The sequence below is a fragment of the Lissotriton helveticus genome, chromosome 7 (genome assembly GCF_964261635.1).
Source record: "Lissotriton helveticus chromosome 7, aLisHel1.1, whole genome shotgun sequence".
In the NCBI taxonomy this organism is placed as follows: Eukaryota; Metazoa; Chordata; class Amphibia; order Caudata; family Salamandridae; genus Lissotriton; species Lissotriton helveticus.
In genome coordinates, this window is record NC_136068.1 from 927,993,030 (window position 1) to 928,016,603 (window position 23,574).

Below are 23,574 nucleotides of genomic sequence, written 5' to 3' on the forward strand. Positions count from 1 at the left end.
GCTACTCCAGACCCAATGTTAGTGGTTAATCCACTGGTTAGGGGGATTAGTCTAACGGTCTCGAAGAGACCTTTCATGCTTTTTATCCAGGGACTTTGTAGTGGATTAAACAGTAGTAGACAGCTGTGGGCATTAATGGAGGATATCTATTAATAATGACCTCTGCGGATCAATCACTTGGGTATCAGCAGGGGTGGTGCAGGCCATGGTGCCTCTGCAGCGCCTGTGGCAGCACAGCCATAGGAGGGTGTACAGACTCAGTCATTGCTGTTCCAGTACGGAGGCCCTGGTACGCCTCCATCACTGCTCCCCCAGTCCTGCCAGCACCCCCTTTCACTGCAGTGCTGGGCACCCACGCAGCAGTGTAGTGTTTCAGGGAAGGAGTGCATTGGCAGCACTTTCTTTGTATGGAAACACGTTATTTCCAAAGTGAAAAAGTGTTGAGCTTGAATGGTCTCTTATCTAGAGTAAAGTTTCATCACAACTCCTTGTTTAATCTCTGTTGAGCAGAACATGATGTAGAATCTAAGATCTTATTCGGCGTGCAGCGGCCTAGCCTGTGCTGGAGACACAAGTTACACAACACCGAACAGTTCCACACTACACTACCTTGATTAAAGAATTGGTATAGGGCCCACCAGCACGCTAATGGTGTTGAAGCACAGCCCTTCTGTGGGGCCATTTCATGTTGACTTGGCAGTGTCATCAACCTATGGAGTTTGTCACCTGTTGATGTTGTTTGTTGGTTGCTGTTGTGTCGGGTGAGTGTGGGGGCAATCAGATGACTCCCACACCAGTGTGGGGGGGTAATGGTATGGCCGGCGATATGATATAATTACAGGAGGCAGTGATGCTGGTAACTGGGTCTCGCCGGCATAGCCCAACTGGCGTACGTTCGTGCGTACCCTTTTTATTAACTATAGGGTCACAGGACCCTCACGTTACGTGCCAGTTTCGTCACTGGCACAACACAACTTTCCTCCTTAACAAACATCAAACCAATATCATTAGCCGAACACAGTGCCTACCCATAAGTGGCTGGTCACAGCATCTTCAGGCACATAATAAACAAGTCTCTCATTCATGCAACTGAGAACAGTCTTACGTGACGCAGTCCCGCAGGCGGCGTGAGGGCTCCGGATTCTCCCGTAGACGGTGCTGGGACTGCCCTCCCCCCCCCCACTTGTCAGTTCATTGTTCCTGGATGAGACCGTAAGTCCCCATGATCTTTTCATGCTTTGGGATCACTTCAGTGGCACTACGTGTTGCTATGATTTCGACTTCTGGGTATTTAGAGAGATCATCTACGAACGAGTGACGGCCGTCCGGCAGGCTGCCAAAGTCGAGGCTGACACACGACCAGGGGGATCTCGGTCGCGGTTCGACAATGATCGGGGCTGGGCGAGGGGCGTCTCCAGTTGCTTGACAAGCTGATCAAGATCAAACGGTGGCTTCCACAAGTTCGTCCATCAGAGGGAACCACACCTTTGTTCTGAGCACTGGGACAATCTCCCACTGGCACTAAAACCTTGTTTTTGGAAGGCCTTGAAGACCCACTTATTCCCTCACTGCCTCTTCTCTCTCTTTACTGTGTTTGCATCAGAGTCTGGTCATTAGCGCCAATATGTCCTAAGCTCTGTAAATGATGTTCAATTCAAATCTGTCTTTGAATCCAGATCTCAAAACGTGTCCACAACAGCAACCAGAAGTGTGTGTCTGAGAAAGATATCTGCTCCCAGAGGCCTTGCTGAGCCTCGGTGCTTTCTAAGGTTCCTTCATTGGAAGCTGTCATGTTTCAAGAGGGTGGGACATCTTTTTGCGAGATATGAATACACTCACAAATGTAGAATCAGGGGGACTGGGTTTGAGTCTCGGCAGTGAAGCACTGTGGTGTTCCCTTTATTTTGCACTTAAAACCTTTTTGTTCTGAGATGTCTGGATAACAAGACATTTATTGTCTGATGGAATTAATTACATACTTTGCTGTTTTTTAATTGTGTCTTCTAAATTGCCTGCAAACATTGGCTTGTTTTCAAATATCTTTATGGCATTAAATCATGTCATGATAACTTTAAGTTTGTTGAGTGGCACTTCCCGAAGGATGCACAGGTCTTTTCTCCATGGCTATGGTTAGGGCCAGGCTAAAGGATGAAGTTAGGATTACAATAGTGACAGAACAGGATCAGGATAATGAATAGTTATGGTTAATATATGGGAAAAGGTCACGCTTATGACTGTATTGGGGTCAGCATAGGATTAGATGGTGTGAGGTTACGGTCATGTTAGGCTAACAGTAGAGGTTAGGATTGGAGAGGGCCAGCTCTTTTAAAGTTTAGATAATTTTAGAGTTATATTTGGGTAAAGGTATGGAACATGATTTTGGTCAATTTAGTTTGTGTAGTTAGGTTTATGAAAATGGTTAAGATGAGGTAACACTTGGGTATGATTTAGAAAATGGGTTACGGTCAGACGTTAGGTTGGGATTTAGCTTATTTTTTAGGATTTAAAATACATTCTAAGTAGAGCAGAGAGAACCACTCAAAACCAGTATAAGATTTCAACAAAAAAAATGTTATCACCTACATTATTTTTATTGAAGTATCGATTGCAAAGCGCACCCAGACAAACACAATATTTTCTATCCAAAGGTTTTCACCTAAAATATTTATCTGTAGCAGTTTTTTTCTTCTGAAGTGAGTTAAGAGGAAATGACAAACTAACACAAATGTATACTGCAAATGACAACAGCAACTTTCGTCCTCTCTGGAAGAGCCAATAAACAGAACCTCCAGGATTTCGCGATTTCAGATGAAGAATTGCAATTCCAAGGGATAACAGCCTTCACCTGTGGGCTGCTTCCTCTATTCCATATTCCAGGTTGCCTATTCAAAGTGGAATACTCTGCTAAAACAGTTTCCATTGATTTAAGGCTGAAAATGAATGATTATGAGTAAAATAAAGTGCCGCAAAAATGCCGCTAAATTTCCATATTTGTGCCGCTAAATTTCCATATTTGCGCCACTAAATTTGTGAATCCATGCCGCTATATCCTGGGGGGTCTATAATAATGTTTAGAATAAATAGAATATTGACATAGACACTTGGTCCATAGTGAGAGATTTCTCTTGTTGGAATTCAAACCATAGGGACATTGTTTTCTTTAGTAGTTTGGAAGTCCCTTTTATGAATAGTCCCCCATTGAAAATTACAATATAGAGCAATTTATAACTCCACTGCTTTTCAGGGCATAATACATGTCACCCTCTCTAATTTAGTGCCTTAGTCCCTTGCAGGTGAAATTGTTCATCAAGTGTGAATGTACCAGGCGTCTGCAGGAGTAGCCCCTATTCATGCAGAAAATGAGAATCCCTCACTGTGGTGACTTTTTGCTATACATTTTCGGCATTGATGAATACATTTGTACTGGGTGCCAGCTTCATTAGTGCACTGCAGGTGCCCCTTTAACCAGCCCAACCAACGTGGTTGTTCCTGGTCCGCTCTCGAAAATTGTGATCATGCTTTTCAGTTACTCTGTTTTGTTTTTCAGACGTCACACTTGGTGGTTATCTGTGTGAGTTATATAGGGGCCTGCATAGTACTCGTAAATAATTTATATATTTTCGAATTTTTGCAGGATGTCCCGACTTTATCTTTGGGTTATTAACAAAAGTATACATTAAATGTTGATACAACATCTGAACTTATGTTTATTTTAAATGTATTGGTTGTAATTGTCATTACTGTTTGATTTTAATGTAATTGCCTACATCATCCTTATTTTATTTAATCCTTTTAGTTCAAGGACGTTGGCCTGTCTCCTTAGACCTCTCAATCATAGTTCCCAGCTACATCTGCGTGCCTCATTCGGATGCATTTCATAAAGCGTTTAGAATCTGGGTGCACTTTATTCAGATAGTCATGACAAAAAGCATGCATTCTCTCTACCTATGTTTGTTTATTCTTCATATAGTGCATAGCTGCCCAAAAAAGTGCTTCCCAGCGCTGCCGACTGAAAATAAAGTAACTTTTAAGCCCACCTGCAGCTAAAAGAGCAAGCTTTTTACCTGTCTTTACTTCTAAGCTTATCTGGAAACTGCACCTTCCGGATCTGTCAGGTGCTGTCGTTTCAGAATATAGCTCATCCAAGTGGACCCCAAAGGGGTTTGTGTGCGAGTAATTCTCTGGTACCAGACTTTGTCGATACCTCATCAGGGTAGATTCATAAGGGTGCTTATTTGGAGTAATTCTCCGGTTGCACTATACATTAATTGATCAAACTTCATATACGTGGAGCTTTGTGAGTGACATCAAGACTGACCTCATTAGGGTTTGTGTTGAACAATTTTCAGCTGGTTGCTACGCCTACTTCATTTGGGTGGACCTGCGAGGCCTGGGTGCACCTGAGGGGGCTGGGTGCTGTTAATAGCTCTCAGCTTCCTCGCTCAACCGCTCCGTATTTCATCAGGGTAACTCTCGCATCTGCATTGGAGTTCAGAGGTGACACTCCACCAGTTACTTACGGGCTTATTAATGTATGATAGTAAAATGTGTGATTCGTCTCCAATATTTTTGTCTGACTATGGCTTAGATGATGGATGTGTCCTGTTTAAGGTCACTTTCTCTGCGGCATTAGCGGACCTCATCTCTTGCCCTGAAGCATAACACTCAGACCTTTACAGTTAGGGTCGAAGACAGTGATGCACCTTTCAGCCAGCAGTACTCTTGAAAAGCAGCAAATGTAACCTCCCCCCACCCCCTTCCCCACCCTCCGGAGCCTCTGCATTGTAAAGCAGTGTTAGGTAACCTTAGATGCAGCTTCTCATTTGCCTTACATGACTGGGGAACATGCCTGGTCATGACGCACAGCACCCGACACTTAACTTTTAAGACAAGTTATGCCCAGACGCCTTTAAGCACAGAATGCTGTCTGCAGTGGGCAACCCGTGGGCTGAGACAAACCGCTACAACGCGTCGTGGATGTTACGGAGGCGCACTGTTGGAAAGACTTTGACAGTTTTATAGACTGATCATTTAAATGTGATGCCCTGCGCCCTGGCCGGAACAGGCCCCGTGTCCTCAATCTGATACCAAACAAAGCAATCACAGTCTGGAACCGACCTGCCACCCTTTGGGTAGTATTGCACTGAACTGTCTTGGTGAGAGACCCTATTTAGTGCTTCTTAAGGGTAGATTAAATTTAGGACATACTGAACTCTACCACAAAACATCGCCGCGTGAAATGCTTCCCTATATACACGAGAAAGACTCCGTATCATAAGAGCTAATTGTGTTTACAAGATGTGTGTGTAACTGGGTGTTCTTTGTATGTCTGTTTTTGCAAAACATATATACAAAAAAAAATACATTGATCTTATACCTTTTTGAAAGATGTTTAAAAAGAAAGATACATTAATCCGAAGCATTTTAAACTAAATGTATCCTTGCAATTTACAAAGAGGACACAAGATGCCGCTGTTCATTGCAAAGTAATGGTGTCTTAAAATGTTCTTGTGTGATGCTCCTGCTCCTCGAGCTTGCTGCCATATCAGAGCAGCCGGGGGTTGGTGCGGTCGGGAGATGCTGGGCGTGAGGACCTCTGTCAGATTTCGCAGCTGATATTTGCAGCATCCTGTGGCGGAGAGGACGCTGGCCGAGGCACCGGCTCCGTGGGATGGGTTTTGCCGGCAGACCCTGGATTCTGCCCTGGATTCCCGTCTTCACGGTCTCGCTCCTGTGCTGCGGGGGACGGGCTGAGGGGCCGATCCGCTACTCGGTGCTGGAGGAGTCTGAAGCCGGCACCGAGGTGGGGAATGTGGCGCGGGACCTGGGCGTGGACCCGAGGGATCTGTACGGGCGGAAATTCCGTTTGACTTATAAAACCAAGGGTCAGTACTTCACGGTAAGTATGAAGAGCGGGGCTTTACTGACCAAAGAAATACTGGACAGGGAAGCCCTGTGCGGCAGCGCCGCCGCCTGTGTGATGAACCTGGAGGCGGTGATGGACAATCCACTGGAATTCCACCGCCTGGAGGTGGAGATTGTGGACATTAATGACAACGCGCCCGTGTTCCCGGCGAGTGAAAGCCGGTTTACTATGGCTGAATCAACGCCCCCCGGATTTCATTTTCCACTAGAGGGAGCCTTCGACCCGGATGTCGGTGCAAACGCTCTTTGCACGTATCATCTGAGCAAGAATGAATTTTTCGCTCTGGAGACTGAAAGGAGTGATTGTAAAAGTAAGTCTGCTGAACTGGTTTTAAAGAAAGCTCTGGACCGAGAGCAGCGGGCTGATCATCACGTGACCATTACAGCTGTGGACGGGGGAAATCCAAAGAGGTCTGGCACATCAGAAATTATAATTAATGTTCAGGATGCGAATGACAACCGTCCCATCTTTGATAAAGCTGTGTACACGGTAAAGGTGCCGGAGAATACAGCAGCAGGCACCCTGCTAATAAGAGTAAATGCCACTGATCTGGACGAAGGGGCTAATGGAGAAATAATGTACTCTTTCAGCAGTCGCGTCACTGCTAACATAAAACAACTATTTACCATTAATGCAGAGACTGGTGAAATACGAACTCAGGGACCCCTTGATTACGAAGAATCACATTTGCATGAGATCAATGTGCAGGCGCAAGACAAGGGTCCCTTGTCTCTCACCGCTCACTGCAAGGTACTAGTGGAGGTTGTTGATCTGAATGACAACGCCCCGGAAGTAGAAGTGACTTCCATGTCAACTCCAGTGAAAGAGGACGCCCAGCCCGGACTGGTCATCGCCCTCTTCTCAGTGACTGATAAAGATTCCGGGGTGAATGGGCAAGTCCGTTGCCAGGTCCACAATGCTCTTCTCCCATTTACTATAGAGTCCAAATACCAGAACTACTACTCCCTGTCGGTGAAGGAACCTCTAGACCGCGAGGCGGTTTCTGAGTACAACGTCACAGTCGTTGCCACAGACGGGGGATCTCACTCACTGTCTGCCATGAAGACCATTGTGGTTTCTTTGTCTGATGTAAATGACAACCCTCCTGCCTTCTTAGAGTTGTCTTATGTGATCAGTGTCCCGGAAAATAATGTGCCCGGATCTCATGTTCTCCAGGTCTCGGCGCTAGACCCGGATGCAGGTGACAATGCCCGCGTTAGATATTCCTTGTTAGAAAACAGAGCGGATGCCATATCTATTCTCAGTCTCTTCTCTGTTCACCCAGAGACTGGGGTCATTAATGCTCTGCAGACTTTTGATTATGAGAAGCTCCAGGTGTTGAACTGCCGGGTTGAAGCAAAGGATTATGGGTCACCTTCCTTGAGTGGCATCACCAATGTGACCGTATTTATTCAAGATGCAAATGACAATCCACCAATCATTTTCCAAACGGGATCTGGAAGTGCTGGATCAGCAGACACAGTAATGGTGCCACGTTCGGCCAGCAGGGGTCACATTTTAGCCAAAATAAGAGCAATTGACGCAGACTCTGGACACAATGCCTGGCTGTCCTATGAATTGAAAGATTCCACAATGGACACACTCTTCAGGGTCAGTCGCTACACGGGGGAAGTCAGCCTCAAACACCCTCTGGTAGAGAGTTATCTGGAAAGACATGAGGTTATCATCCTGGTGAAGGATCATGGGACCCCGCCCCTTTCTGCAACAGCAACACTTACAGTGTCACTGTTAGAAAATAACCCTGAATTAAAATCAGAATACAAGCTCAAAGATGGGAATGAAAACGACCTCAGCAACCTCAACTCCTATTTAATTATCTCTATATCCTTTATTGCCAGTATATTTATTTTCTGCGTTATACTTTTCAGTGCTTTGCATTATATCAAAGTTCGAAATGACAGAGAGAGATCAGAGAAACTTAACTGTTGCCCCATCGGAGGAGTCAATTGGGCTTATTGTCAAAACCAACAGTACTTGACTGCAAGGTCAACGGAAGGTGACCATGAAACTCCAAAATCTAACTTGTCTAATCAGGGATGGACCCATTTTATAATAAACGGAGGAGTGACTGGAGATCTGATGCAGAGATACAGTATTAGTGAAGGAAATTATACCTCCACACCCAGTGAGGTAAGAGAATATACTTTGATATAACTTTCATGTTTATAGCCAGTAACTTTTAAAGCAAATATCATAAAATTAAGTGATAATACCTGCCTTAATTAAACAATGCATACTGGATACTTACTTTGCTATTCGCCATGCACAGACTTTTCATTTGACATGAAAATGAATTTCATAAATCAGGTTACTTACAGAGTGTACTTTTTAAGTATCTATTTTTTTTCCAAATGAAATATAGTATAGTATTTTATTTCCCTTCGGAGCACTTGCAGAACAGGATGTAATTGACTAAATTGGCCTACGTTATTTTAGTAGTGTTATGCAGCTTATACTTCGCCAGTGTGATATGACCAGCGTCAATTGATGACATTTTCATGGGACAAATGTGAGAATTTTTTACCTTTGAACAAGTGACAAATCATAACGTGGCCGCTCGCAGTAGCTGTTGCTAACTTTGGCGATTCCTGGATTTATTTACTTACGTTTCCTGGCTGAAGCTGCCCCAGGACTCTGGTGCGGCGAGAGGTGTGACGGGACGGGACTGCGAGGACCAGCAGCCCCGTATCCCTGTGCAGCTGTGTGCCTCTTCCCGCCCCCTACCTGATTGTATATAATTAGCCTCTGTTTCCGCTGCACGGAACGCGCGTGGGCACGCGCCGGGAGAAGCCCGGGACAAGCCCGGGACAAGCCCGGGACAAGGGTGGGATCGTCTGAGGCCGACAGAGGCCGGGCTTTGCCACCCCCCTTAACTCGAGATCTACAAAGTGAGACTGTATGTTTTAATAATTTTTTAACAAAAAAAAAAAAAAGTATGACCCCTAGTATGTTTTATTGTACATGTGGATTATTATGGGATTAGCCGCTTTTCTATCTTTTATTTACCCATAATATCTTCACCTAGAGTATTTAACAAATGGCGGTTCGTTCAGGGAAAGGAAGGAAGGCTATGCCTGGTACTATTGGGGGGTCAGTGACCAAAACTCTCGACCAGTTCATTACTAGAGCTGCAGTTGTAGTAGAGCATGAGATAGCATTAACTGAAAAAAGACTATCTCTAGACCCCTTGTTTGCCAAACGATCATCATTGGGCACCATTAGGTCTGCTGGAACACCTTAGCAGTCTTTTATCCATCAAGCCAATGGTGATCTCTGTCTGAGAAATAGCCCAGAAACGGTAGGGTCAGAAAGATCTGCTGTCCGTACCTTATTGAATACAACTAATGATAGCACACCACCTACTGGAAGTAGGCGGGTAGAATTAAATCTGCCAACCACACCCATTCTGACCACTACTAATGTAACTACCGAGCCGAAACTTAGGTAAGGCACTAAAGCCGAACAGACAACTGGTAAAATAAAACGTGGGGGTGGTTCCCAAAAGGGAAGATGTGCAAAAGTTTCTAAAACCATAAGGCCAACACCCTCCCTACCCACAACTGAGCATAACCATACCCCCTCCATTGATAAAAGTATCCGGAATTGCAAGCAACCATCCAGTTTACTAGTGGCCAAACAACCCAATGATGGCCTCCTGGAACAACTAGAGCAGCTAGTGAAATCCCCGATGCTACCCCTGCTTGAAAGAATAAAACTAATTAATGAGAACTTGGGGAAATTAGAAAGAGTCGTAACGGCGAATTCCAGCATATTGGAAAAAGCCTTGGAAAGCATACAGGGTCTTGGCCCCCTAGCACATTATAGAGAGGCCCGGGTTCTAAGAGCTTTACTAACGATACCCCTCAAGAAGCTGTAAGTAGTGCGAACAAGCGACAAAATCCATCTTGTCCTGAGAGCAGTACAGAAATAAGAAAGACAACCCAATATAGTAGAGAGGGTGCAAAAGTGAATGGTAGGGACGTTGGAAAACAGCTAGTAACTCCTGATCAGGCTGGGGAGATACCTACCAAAGGGAATAATGTATTAGGCAAAGAAGGTGGGAAAAAGCAGTTCCCCTGTATTGATCTACCCCCAGAGTCCGTACCCTACACGGTAATACTGACAGGTGTCCCCGGGATTCGAGATGATAAATTGGAAACCCATAGAGAGTTGAAAAATAAGGTTATCCATTGGTTAAATAGGAATAGATCGCTCCCAGCTTGCATTAATGCAGATATCCTACATGTAAGAAGGGTGAGCTGGTTGAGTTGTAGAACGAAGGACATAGTGGGAGACTGCATTATTGTGAACTTCAGGGACCCCAGGGTGGTAAGGTTCATATGCCAGGGGAGAGGGACCAGTGGGGAGGGTGGAATTCAAACTCTTGACTTGAATTATTTCTACGCTCGTACATCTCCCCGCTTGATAACCACCCCACTGAACTGGCGAGAAAAGCAACCTAGTAGACCAAACACCGAATGTTGGTATGAGTTCTGCCCCCCCGTCCCCTCCCCCCTGTCAAATCGTTATGAGATACTCTCTGGACTGGAGGGGGTGGACTGACTGGGGCATGTTTCCAAAGGTTTTACCGTGGATCGGTACATGGTAAATGTAAATGTAAACATTATCCCGGGAATGGTAACAACCAGAGGAAGTAATTGCAGTGAGGAGGGAACGGATTTAGGACTGGTGACCTTTGATAGAGATTACCCTACGGCTATCGATAGTTTAGGTGCGTCCCCTGGGGTATTTACACCGGATTGTATCCCTCTGCCTAGTCAGTCCCATACCAATTCTGGGGTAACTCGTGCTGATGGTTGGTCGTAAACCAAAAAGGATGGATTTTGAGCCCCCTGAGTATGGGTGTACTGGTGCGGGTGGGGTTGTTGCCAGGAACTCTCAACCTGGCAGGGGCCCTAACCAGACTAGTCAAGTAAACGAAACACACAAGCTAAAACTCGTCTCCTGGAACATCACAGGATTAAAGAGTAAAACATCTATAGCAGAGTGGTCAGAATTGGTGGAGGAACATGACATCTTGATCTTCCAGGAGACGTGGGCTGTGGACCCTATCCACCGCCCAGGGTACCTAAACTTTTATAAAGTGGCTGTAAGAGGGAAAAAAGGCAGACCATCTGGGGGCCTAACCATTTGGGTTAGGCAATCAATTAACTATAGACCTCTTGAAATTATTGTAGATAGCCCGGACATTCTTGTCATAAATTTGCAAAGGCCTGACCAGCTAGACATCCTTATTGTAAATGTGTACATTAGAGGACAACCTGGAGGGCGGGGTTCCACGACCTTCCTAGTTTTGGACACCTTATTTGACACTCTTGGGTTTGATTGTTATACGATAGTATCTGGGGACCTTAACTGTTCGTTTGAACCTTTAAACCATGATGGGGAAACTCTCTTGGTTGAGGAGGATGCTCAATAGAACATCCCTCCCCTTGACTTGAAGCCAATCAAGAAGTGGACAGAAGCAGCCCTGCAGTGGATGGGTTTTTGCCTGGAGCGTGGTGTTAGAGCAGCAAATGGGCGTTCCGCTTCTGATAAAACTGGTAGGGCAACTTTCGACAACGGAATTTACACAAGTCGAATTGATTATATCCTCCTCAAGATTGAGTATTGGTCTATTCTTGATGATATGTTGATTCTTGACCGCCCAGATAGCGACCACAACCCACTTTTATTGAGCCTCCAATTAAATGGAGGTCATAAAAGTATCAACCATACTGAGATAGTCACTGCGGATGCCCTGCTCACTAATGAAATGTGCAGGGTACGCTGGGCTAGGTTCATTGATGACCCTGAGGCTCTGGAAAAGATAATCCTGGAGGTATCACGTACTCTGTGTGCTTTGCGATCGCTTCCAACTCAGGAAGATATAAATGAGAAGGCAACTGCACTCCATGAATCACTATTTTTGGGGTTAAAATCTTATTTTTCTAAAAGCAGCAAACCCCTAAAGCCCACAACTCAAGTGTCTAGCAAACCATGGTATAATAAATAATGCCGTGAGTCTTATGGTTTACTGGTCGGGAAATATGTCTGACATTAGGAAGGCTAGGCTTAACTATCGCAAAGCCCAATGTCGTGCAAAAAAAGTTTGGGACGAGCAACATTGGCAGGAGTTTCTAGAAGCTAATAAGATGAAAAACCAGACTAAGTTCTGGCACATAGTAAAGTGGGGGAAATACCCCCCATTCTCAAGTTCCTGCTAACCATGTGTCGTCTGAGGACTGGGTTGGGTACTTTGAGACCCAGTTTTTGGGGCTGGAATTGGAAAAGGATTGCTCCCCTTATGACACATGCCCCTTGCTTACTCGACAAGTTTTAACGTTTGACTGTAAAGATGTTGAGGATGCTTTAAGAAAGGTTCCGTGTGGAAAAGCCCCGGGACTGGACTGCATTCCAGCAGATCTATTCAAACATGATCCAACAAACTGGGTGCCCTACATTGCCTTTCTTGGTAATGCCATTGCGAAGGGGGCATGTATACCGGATTTCTGGCGAGGAGCCGAGATCCTCCCAATATACAACGAGCATTTACAATGCAATGGTTTTGCCTTTGTTAAAGTTAGAGCTATTGGCATTGCTCTTGACATTATTTTTATTTATGTTTTTTTTTAAAATAAATAAATGGCATTGTCATTTACAATGCCACTAGCTTTATCTCTCGCAAATGACACACACAAACACACACAGAGCCCCCCCACACACACACAGCCACACAGAGCCCCCCACACACACAGCCACACAGAGCCCCCCACACACACAGCCACACAAAGCCCCCCACACACACAGCCACACAAAGCTCTGCACACACACACCCACACAGAGCCTTCCACAGACACCCACACAGCACAAGCAGGCAACAGGGGCACACGGAGGCACAAGCAGGCAACAGGGGCACACGGAGGCACAAGCAGGCAACAGGGGCACACGGAAGCACAAGCAGGCAACAGGGGCACACGGACGCACAAGCAGGCAACAGGGGCACACGGAAGCACAAGCAGGCAACAGGGGCACGAAAACAGAGGCACAAGCAGGCAACAGGGGCACACGGAGGCACAAGCAGGCAACAGGGGCACACGGAGGCACAAGCAGGCAACAGGGGCACACGGAGGCACAAGTCTGTCAGACCGGAAATGCAGGAGGCTCCCGTGGACATCCGAGGGCCGATGCAGCTACCCAATGTTGCATCCACAGAAGTTTTTTAAAAGAAAGTGTGCGGACTGCTTTGTATGTGCATGTATGCTCGGGCTTGTGTGTGTGCGCGCACATGAGAATATGAGTATTGACGAGCCCAAGGCATAAGGTTTTTGGCGCATGCGCACTACGTGCGCATCGCCAGTCAAAACCTAAAAACTAGATATTGTATTAACATAATTTTCGTGTGGGGTTCTGCATACATTGCACATTACATCGCGTGGAATATGAATCGTTTGAACCAGGGAACGCAAAAGGGCTGTACGTTAGAATCATATATTCATTTAGTTAAAGCCCACCGGCCCATTTTCTTTACATTAGTACATTTAGTTGTGTTTATATGTAACCTCTTTTGGAATGTGGGTTCGTTCCACCTGGGCTGTTTGACAAGTTTTCTAGAAAAAGAAAATGCCCAATGCACTTCACGGTCATCAGTGTACACATTTTATTTGAACATTATCCAAATACCCTTATTCCGGGGCAGTCCGGAAGCAGCCGTTCATTGAGACTTGTTGATGCAGCTGGTGATAGGCGGGGAACGGAGGCGACGCCATTTTGTTCCGGGGTGTCACATCCCGCAGAACCTTAACCTCTCACATGAGAAGTGAAACATCTTATTTGGAAAGTGCCTGCGATCTTTTATTTATTTTATTTCTGAAGACACTACATTGAAGACGTGGAATCCGTCCAGCTCATCCATGTTTATATATCCAGCCAAAAACATCAGCACCTGTTGGAGCTGCCAGAGGGGCTGCCTAAAACACATTCAAATTATTGAATATTTGTAACTGCGAGTAATTTAAGTTTTAACTAACCAATGCATGTGATTCGATATGATTATGTCCATTATTTCACATGGAACATGTGGTCGCACGAAAAAAATGAATGTTTTTAGATCCTGAGTGAAGTGTGACACAATGACTTCAAGGGCGCGTCTTAAACGAGGTCGGCGTGCAGGAGGCGCCAAAAGGACGTCAGCCTCTGATTTCATCCAGAAAATCTTTTTTCCGGTTATTTGTCAGTGTACTAAGCATGTTTTGGCCACCATAACCCACGGTTGAAAACTGATTCTATGATTGTATTTGGAACTTGCTCCTAGAGGCGGTTGAATTGGACCTTGTGTTCTAACTAGGGGCCTTATGAGGATCTTAACTGCGCACTTGACTTGGTGGGACACACGCGTGTCCAAAATGCCCGCCTCTGCCCTCAGCTCCCACAGACAGGTAGCTCTGCTGTCCGGTGCCCATGCGTCATAGGAGGGATTGGAATTATTTGTTTTGTGCCAATAGGGGCTGCTGGTCTGACCGGCTGCCGTTATATTCACATTCCTGCTCCGGCCCCTCTTCCTCTGCTGTCATCGGCGGGCACACCCGCAGGTCCCAGTCATGCCCTTTTATTATCTATTACAACTAATTCTAACTCCTCGTGCCCTTTTCAGCAGCAGATGCGGCTCCTTACCCAAAGCCCCCACCCTTCACCCCACACTCATCCGGCAGAGCCCTTTTTTCCCAAACGGAGGGGGGGGGGGTACTGTCAGCAGGAAATGTTCGCTTCACATTATCTTGGCTGGTGTACATTTTCGCCTCTCCCCCTCCCCCCAGGCCGGGGGCTCGCCTGTCTCAGCCCTTCTGACAGCCAGAGAGGATCGGCCATCTCGATAATATCATCCCGGGGAGCGAAAGTCAATACAGTGACAGCAGATATGACTGCTGACATTCCAATTACAGCACCTCTCTCGCCTACATACAGAGAGGGGTGCTCCGACCTGCCCCCCAATTCACCCCTGGAATTGATTGCTATGAACGGATTTATAACGGGGAGTCGGTGAGTATTCCCGAACCTCTGATCTGGGCTAGCAACTCGAAGCTGCATGCAGCCACATGCAGCACTGTAGCATCAAGAAAACTTGTGCATGTTATACTTGGTTTCCTTCAGAAATCTTCGAGTATTAGTGCACATTTGTAGGGTTGCCTGCCAATATAAGTGGGGTTGCCGAAGATCGTTTTGCTGCCATGGGACGGAACAAATAAAAGGCTCTATAGCTCAGTGGGTTGAGCGTTTCCTGATCAGATGGTTATGTAATCTTTAAAGTAGCGCGTGAAAGATGATGTCAAGCCTTGGCTGCAAGGCGTCAAAAATGATGTCTTTTTACTTTATATAACAATTACTTATTCGCAAATAGTCAAATTGCAGTGTTTTTGGCGCTATATCATCAGTCAGTGCAATACCGCCCCCCTCCCCTCTCCACCCAAGGGGGTATGCTTTTCTTTCTTTTTATCTATTTAACTGCTCATTGGTGAGCATGTTCTCTTTTTGAAGATTCTATTGTAGCGCCTAAGAGCCTATCCGCTCCACGGCAAAAACGAGGCCGAAGGAGTGGTGAAAAAAAAAATCAAAGTTTGTAATGGAGTGTGAGCGTGGCTGATGCCTGACGACTAAATGACCCGTTTTGCTGCTGGTCCTCGGATCGCGGGTGATAAGACGCACTCTCTCCCTTGACTGCACTCTCGTTTTAATGTCAAAAGCGGTAAAGCGTCTATCCTGAAATGTTGAAATATTAATCCCGCCGAACCGAGGCCGCTGCACTGGGGAGGCGGAGAGAGGCTCGGACTCGAGGGGTGGGTAACACGGCTATGGTGGAGGGGGCGATAGGCTGCTGGCGAACGAGGCCCTGCCCCTCCATGGGTGTTCAGACACCATCACTGACACTAATGACACCGAGGGACACCCCCAGCGTAGAGGCCCCTCCATGGGTGTTCAGACACCATCACTGACACTAATGACACCGAGGGACACCCCCAGCGCAGAGGCCTACAAGGCGCCCGCCTGGCTCCTTTATACCCAATTACACTGCGGTCTCCAAGGTTCCGTACGTAGAGTAGCGGCTTGAATACCGTCCAACACTGTAAGAACCTTGTATTGCCTGAATAACGTCCTGCATCGTAAGAACCTTTGGGGCGGCATCTCGAATGCGGAGTAAAAAGGTTCGAAAAGCGCACGTGCGTGTTTGTATAAAATGTGCAAAGGACAATGAGGCGTGGGCACGGAGGGCTGCGAGCAGAGCGAGGAATGAGGGAGCAGCGTCTGGCAGGCAGGGTGACCATGCCGGACCAGATTCGGGGGCGTTCCCGGCTTTTGGCTGACGTCGCGTGACGTAGCCAAAAGCCAAAAATTCTCGGGAACACCCCCGAATCTGGTCCGAGATTGACGGACGCCCCCTCCTCCCAATGGCTAGTCTCCATTTATGGAGCTAGCCAATGAGAGGAGGGGGCGTAGACCCGACTCCAAACACAGCTCATAAGATTTTTTCCTAGCGCATGCGTACTTCGTACGCATGCATCGCTAGTCAAAACCTAAAAAGGGGGATCGCTCCGTCCCTGGGAACTACCGACCAATAAGTTTGATGGATTCTATTCAGAAAATTGTTGCAAGGATGGTCCTGGCGAAAATACATAGCTGGATAGAACTTGAGGACATCCTGTCTCCTTTACAGGCTGGGTTTAGATCATGTATAAGTACCATCGAGCAGGTCTTCAGGTTTATATTGATCTACTGGAGGGTTGTCAGCTTGGGAGGTGGTACTATCTATGCCGCCTTGGTAGACCTTAAGTCTGCATTTAACTTAGTTCCCAGGGCTAAGTTATGGGGGGCTCTAAGCAGTATGGGGAGGCCCTAGGAGCTCCTGGATATAGTGATCAAGCTACACGAAGCAAACTTTGCACAGGTTCGTTGGGGAAAGCAAGGGCAGGTTACTAAGAGATTTGCAGTGTCCCGGGGTGTACGACAAGGGTGCGTACGAGCGCCAACCTTGTTTCTGATGTTCATTAACAGGGTCGCGGAGTACTTTTCAGCTTTTTCAACTGATGCTCCCGCTTTGGATGGCATCAAGTTTCCACTACTTATGTTTGCGGACGACACCCTATTACTTTCAAAAACCCAGAAGGGCCTGCAGGCGGCTCTAAATAAATTTGAGGAATTTTGCCAAGATAACGATTTACAGGTTAATGTAGCAAAAACTAAATTTATGATTCTTACAAAAAATAGACCAGTGGTTGGCCACGTCACAATGAATGGTTCACAGCTAGAGCAGACTAATGTTATGACTTATCTAGGGGTTGTCTTGGAGAGTAGGCTAAGCTGGAAGCCCCAGATTGACACTCTTTCCCTTAAGTTTGCCCAGCTATCGGGGTGTTTAGTCAAAGAACAGAGGTCTTCACTAACAAAAAGGATAGGTCCTGCTCTAAAGCTTTATAAATCCAGGATAAGTTCAGCGATTCTGTACGGCGCGGACCTCTAGGGTTTTGCGGACCTTACCCAGATAGTTAGAATTCAAAATAAATTTTTAAGAAACATAACAGGTCTTCCCCGCTGTAGCCCCTTGAAGCCACTTTTAATGGACTTAGGATGCCACTCAATAGATGATGTGGCACGTTTTAAACCGGTAGCCCTATGGAGGAGGATAAGGACCACTCCTGAACTGGCACTTTTTGCTAAGGCAATCCTGGATGTTAGATCCGTTCTGGGTTCGGGCAATATACCTTGGTTTAAAAAAGTAAGAATGATTCTAGAGAACATGGGATTGAGCAACCTGTGGATTGATCCTGCCAATAACCCTTTTCCATCCAAAAAGGCGTTTAAGGATCTATATTGGTTTCAGTCCGACCAAAATATATTGTACAGATAAATACCTCTTCCCTGTCAGGAATGTTCCTTGAGCATAAACTAGATCCATCCTTAGAAGACTACTGGGATACCATCACTAAGACCAGTGATAGGTAGCTATACCACCAGTTTAGGATCGGCTCCCTCCCAATAAGAACGTTCACAAAAAATTGGAAAGGTCAGGAGGACGAACATTGCCTTTGGTGCATGGACCAAAGGGGGTCAATCGGCCATATATTTTTTGTATGTCCTGCCTATTCAGCCCCTCGAACAAAAGGGCTTAAACCTATCTGCCAAAACATCAGCACGCGGGTGGGGCTAGAGGCCTTAAGGATTCTTAGGACTGATACAAGGTAACCTCTGGTAATTGCGGTAGCAACATTTCTTGGTTGGATGTGGATCATTAGGGCCAAACATTAAGCTATGGGTTGATCCAGTATAGGCCAGATTTCTTTAAAGCCATTTAGGGCACTACACTCTATATACCATTACATGATGTAACAATTTAGGTAGTAGCACCTTTTATTCTTGGCATAAAATTATTTTATGTGTATGTCGCATTTAGGGCACTACATTTTATATACTATCACATGATGTAACAATTTAGGTAGTAGCACCTTTTATTCTTAGTATAAAATAATTGTTTTATGTGTATATATCGCACTAATTCAATGCTTTTTAAAATGTGATGTGTGTTTTATGATGGTTTTATCTCTTTGTCTGTGTCTTTTATGATGAAATATTCAAAATAAAGACGTCTGAACTGAACATAACGTGGCACCTAAAGAAATAAGATCATGAGATTTGATGCTACAGGACATTATATTAGATATAGTGGCATAGCAGGGCGGGTCTTTGAAACTACACACAGTGTAAAGTTACTGAACTCATTCAAAATCTCACTGTGCGGATACAGAGATCGCACTGAACGTGTCCCCAGTGCAGTGCCAGGATGCATGTACCCATAAGCAGTAACAAGATTAATATGCTTATGTGGCATAGAAACTGAACAGCAAAACAAGTATGAACGTTCTTGGTAATTTCCATCTTGTTTGACAGATTCTGTATACTTATATTATATCCATTCTAAGGCTCCCTGTTTTACGTTTTTACTGATTTTTACAGATAAATACAGACCGAAAACATTCATTGTCTTGTCTGTATTTATTTTTAAATGTGGGTAAAACGGATATTGGGTTGCTTTTTGAGTAATTCTAAATACTGTCTGCCATGACTGCCAGGCCAATAGATGTGTGGATTGAGAGATAAGGGGATTAAAAAAAAGGGATTTTTGTAAAGAGGCTTTAATAGCAGTAGATATGCACAAGGATGATACTGAAATGTGCATATTTTCATATGCACGCACTTATTTATCTTCCGCTAGTATTCATAGCACTGAAACTTGGCGACATTCAAGCTTGAGTGCATATTTATCAGTTAAATAAATGTGGAAATATACTAATTTCAGCTTAATTTTTCCACAAAACCCAAAATATACATGGATAAATACAGAAAAAGTTAGCAAAAAATAAATATGGATAAATACAGACGGAAATGGCAAAAAAATAAATACCATAAAACCGGGAGCCCTAATTATATCCAAAAGATTGGTGGCAATGTTTCGTTGATTGATGAAGTCAGTGAAAGAGAATCAATTTAGCTCTTGGAACGGATGTGCAACTGTTTCAAATTAAGTGTTGCTTATGGTAAATGTGTAATTTCGCTCCATATTTTTTAGGTCTTGCCTGAGCCAGCGTGCATGCGCTGCGTGGCGAGGCTTCTAGTATGGGCTTTTCAACTTGCACCGTACGCTTGTGCGTGTGCTTCTTTTTTTTTTTCATCACACCATTGGCCTTTGTGTGCGTCTTTCTAAGAAAGACAGCTCGCAATTGGCCAAAGGCGTGTGCATGGCCCACCTTCTCTTTGCCCTGGCCTAGGCAGCTCGGGAGCGAGCAGCAGCGCCATCTGTTTCCAATTATCTTAATTGGAAACAGATGGCGGTCGAGCTGGCCCTTGTGCAAATTTCTTTTAGCGCGCGTGCGCACACCACTCCCGGGCTTGTTGAGAGAAGGACGTAAGTTCGCCCAGGTCTGAAGAAAGATGGCGAGTTGTGTCTTTTTCTGAGACCATGGCAGGCTTTCCACATTGTAGAACAATATGGCAGATGCTTGTGGAGTAAAGCAGAAGTTGATGTCTTTTTAGGGGCGATTACCGACTTTTCCCATGCTGCGCAGAAATATTAAAGGCATTCTTAGAGTGTTAAGCCAGTAACTAACTCCGATAGTCATCTTGCAGAGGACTTAGAAGTTTAAAGTCTAAGATTGAGAGAAATAATTTCAGGAAATATGGCACATCGGGCACTTGTTTTTATTAACAGCAGCAATACTTTCTTCAAGATTACGTGAAGAATAACCATGGTACCCAGGTAAAGGTCATCCATCATTTCTTTGTGCTTTGTTGTACTCTGCTGGGCTTCCAAATGATTTGGTCGTGTTCCTTTGAGCAGGAGCATTGAGGCTTGTGTTTACAACCAGGATCGTAAATCACGGCTTTTGAAGCTGCATCGGGTCCTAGTACCACAGTACTTGGGGTAGTGACTTCCATCGAGTTTTATACCGGATAATTAATTTAAGGGCCTGCCTGGCATCCTTAACATGCAACTGGCTTCCCCGGAGAAACAGACTGCAAGTGACCGGCAGCCTGAACCTGAGTGGCACTGGTGCCCTGGCACACAGGGTGATGACACACAGACTCACTGCCAGGCAGCACTCTCTTACAGCGGTACACACAACGCGTGTGCACACAACTATCTTCACCATGTTACTGCTGCTACACACACAGCGTGTGCACACAGCTATCTGCACCCTCTTACTGCTGGGACACACCCAGCATCTGCACACAACTATCTGCACCCTCTTACGCTGGTCGACACACAGCGTGTGCACACAACTATCTGCACCCTCTCACAATGGGACACACCCAGCATCTGCACACAACTATCTGTATCCTCTTACAGTGATACACTTGCCTGCACACGGCCCCTGTAGGTTGTTAAAGTTGTGCACGCACAAACGAATATCTGCACCCTCTTACAATCATGGTACGCACACAGCGCAAGCATACAACTACCTGCGCCTTCTTGTAGCGGTACACTCTACCTGCACACAACCATTGCATGCTGTTAAAGGGGTACACACTCACTACTGCACAAAACCTTTTACAGCTTCACACACACGCTGCCTTCACACGGCCCTCAAGAGGCAACAGTTCACATGCCACAATCTTGCCAAATTCCACTCGCTACTTGTGAATGTCCCCTGCAGCTTCCGTAAGAGGGGGCTGCTAAACCAGAGAGGACATCTCACAGACGCAGTTTTCCACAGCCACACTCCAGCATGTACCGAGACCTCCCACGTGAGACAGCCATCTCACTCTAGCCTTCCCAGCATTCACCGCTGTATACAACCCCATGCCTGAGCACTCTTGCAAGTGTACAACCACACTGGAGGCAAAACACATACCCTGGCCTGTCATGCACAAGTGTTGCCCTACATCGACCATAGAAATGTCAGAGGGGTAAAACCCACCAGAAATAACACCTCGCGCAGCCCAGGGTTCCAAAACTTGTTCGCTGCTAGTATGTAGTCGGCACATAACCCTCAGCAGCCTCTTACAGGGGCACAGGGACGCAGCAACAATGAAGGCAAATCTCGCACATGCCAGAAACCGGTCCTGGGAAGCTTGATTCCGGTCCAGGGAAGACATGGCTTGGCAGTTCGGGCTGGACTGTTCCCATGAGGCACAGGTTCAGACTGATTTGCATATGGCCATGTCTGAACTGGGGTGGCGGAGTGAGCTAAAGAACGGTGATGGATTAAACCCAGATCAGTTGACTGGGGGGGGAGTGTTTGTATTGTCAACGCTCCGTCCATCACCACCTTTGGTTTTTCTTTGTTCGCCCTAAGTTGGCAGGGTATGCTCAGACGTGAGTCCGTTGCTCACTTTGCCACTGGAGTCAAGCAAGCCCGGCTGAAGACGGCTGTAATGCCAGAAACCGGTCCTGGGAAGCTTGATTCCGGTCCAGGGAAGACATGGCTTGGCAGTTCGGGCTGGACTGTTCCCATGAGGCACAGGGTCAGACTGATTTGCATATGGCCATGTCTGAACTGGGGTGGCGGAGTGAGCTAAAGAACGGTGATGGAATAAACCCAGATCAGTTGACTGGGGGTGAGTGTTTGTATTGTCAACGCTCCGTCCATCACCACCTTTGGTTTTTCTTTGTTCGCCCTAAGTTGGCAGGGTATGCTCAGACGTGAGTCCCTTGCTCACTTTGCCACTGGAGTCAAGCAAGCCCGGCTGAAGACGGCTGTAATGCCAGAAACCGGTCCTGGGAAGCTTGATTCCGGTCCAGGGAAGACGTGGCTTGGCAGTTCGGGCTGGACTGTTCCCATGAGGCACAGGGTCAGACTGATTTGCATATGGCCATGTCTGAACTGGGGTGGCGGAATGAGCTAAAGAACGGTGATGGATTAAACCCAGATCAGTTGACTGGGGGTGAGTGTTTGTATTGTCAACGCACCGTCCATCATCACCTTTGGTTTTTCTTTGTTCGCCCTAAATTGGCAGGGTATGCTCAGACGTGAGTCCCTTGCTCACTTTGCCACTGGAGTCAAGCAAGCCCGGCTGAAGACGGCTGTAATGCCAGAAACCGGTCCTGGGAAGCTTGATTCCGGTCCAGGGAAGACATGGCTTGGCAGTTCGGGCTGGACTGTTCCCATGAGGCACAGGGTCAGACTGATTTGCATATGGCCATGTCTGAACTGGGGTGGCGGAGTGAGCTAAAGAACGGTGATGGATTAAACCCAGATCAGTTGACTGGGGGTGAGTGTTTGTATTGTCAACGCTCCGTCCATCACCGCCTTTGGTTTTTCTTTGTTCGCCCTAAGTTGGCAGGGTATGCTCAGACGTGAGTCCCTTGCTCACTTTGCCACTGGAGTCAAGCAAGCCCGGCTGAAGACGGCTGTAATGCCAGAAACCGGTCCTGGGAAGCTTGATTCCGGTCCAGGGAAGACATGGCTTGGCAGTTCGGGCTGGACTGTTCCCATGAGGCACAGGGTCAGACTGATTTGCATATGGCCATGTCTGAACTGGGGTGATGGAGTGAGCTAAAGAACGGTGATGGATTAAACCCAGATCAGTTGACTAAGGGTGAGTGTTTGTATTGTCAACGCTCCGTCCATCACCACCTTTGGTTTTTCAAAGCTCGCACATGCCCAGTAATTCCAAAACACACGCACTGCCTGCACACAGACCCAACACACTCACTGCACGCACGTAGACCCAACACACTCACTGTGCGCACATAGACCCAACACACTCACTGCACCCACCCAGACCCGGCACACTCACTGCCCACACGCAGACTCAACACACTCACTTCCCGAACACAGACCCAACACACTCACTGGTCGCACACAGACCCAACACACTCACTACCGACGCACAGACCCAACACACTCACTGCGCGCGCACGGACCCAACACACTCGCTGCGCGCACACAGACCCAACACACTCACTTCTCACACACAGACCCAACACACTCACTGCTCGCAATCTGGCATCTGTTGATTCTCCGCTAGTGTCTGTCCGCTGCTCGTGTTCTAATTAAATTACTGTTTTCCAACCTCCACTCCCCCGTTATTTATGTCCCGCTCCCCCATAACAAAAAAAGTTATAACAAAGCACGAGA

The 23,574-nt window shown here is 46.4% G+C and overlaps 1 protein-coding gene across 2 annotated transcripts in view; it reads left to right on the plus strand.

The window, feature by feature from the left end:
• The window catches only part of LOC144769399 (protocadherin alpha-C2-like), a 576,427-nt gene that overhangs the window by 26,390 nt on the left and 526,463 nt on the right, over window positions 1-23,574 (plus strand). Inside the window, exon 1 of one of the 2 annotated variants that reach the window (XM_078653464.1) lies at window positions 6,058-8,077. The exons of the other annotated variant lie outside the window; for it this stretch is intronic. Coding sequence (XP_078509590.1) covers window positions 6,095-8,077 — 1,983 coding nt within the window. The 5' untranslated portion in view covers window positions 6,058-6,094. Of the gene's footprint in view, window positions 1-6,057; window positions 8,078-23,574 lie in introns of those variants that run through there. 2 annotated transcript variants of the gene reach the window in all.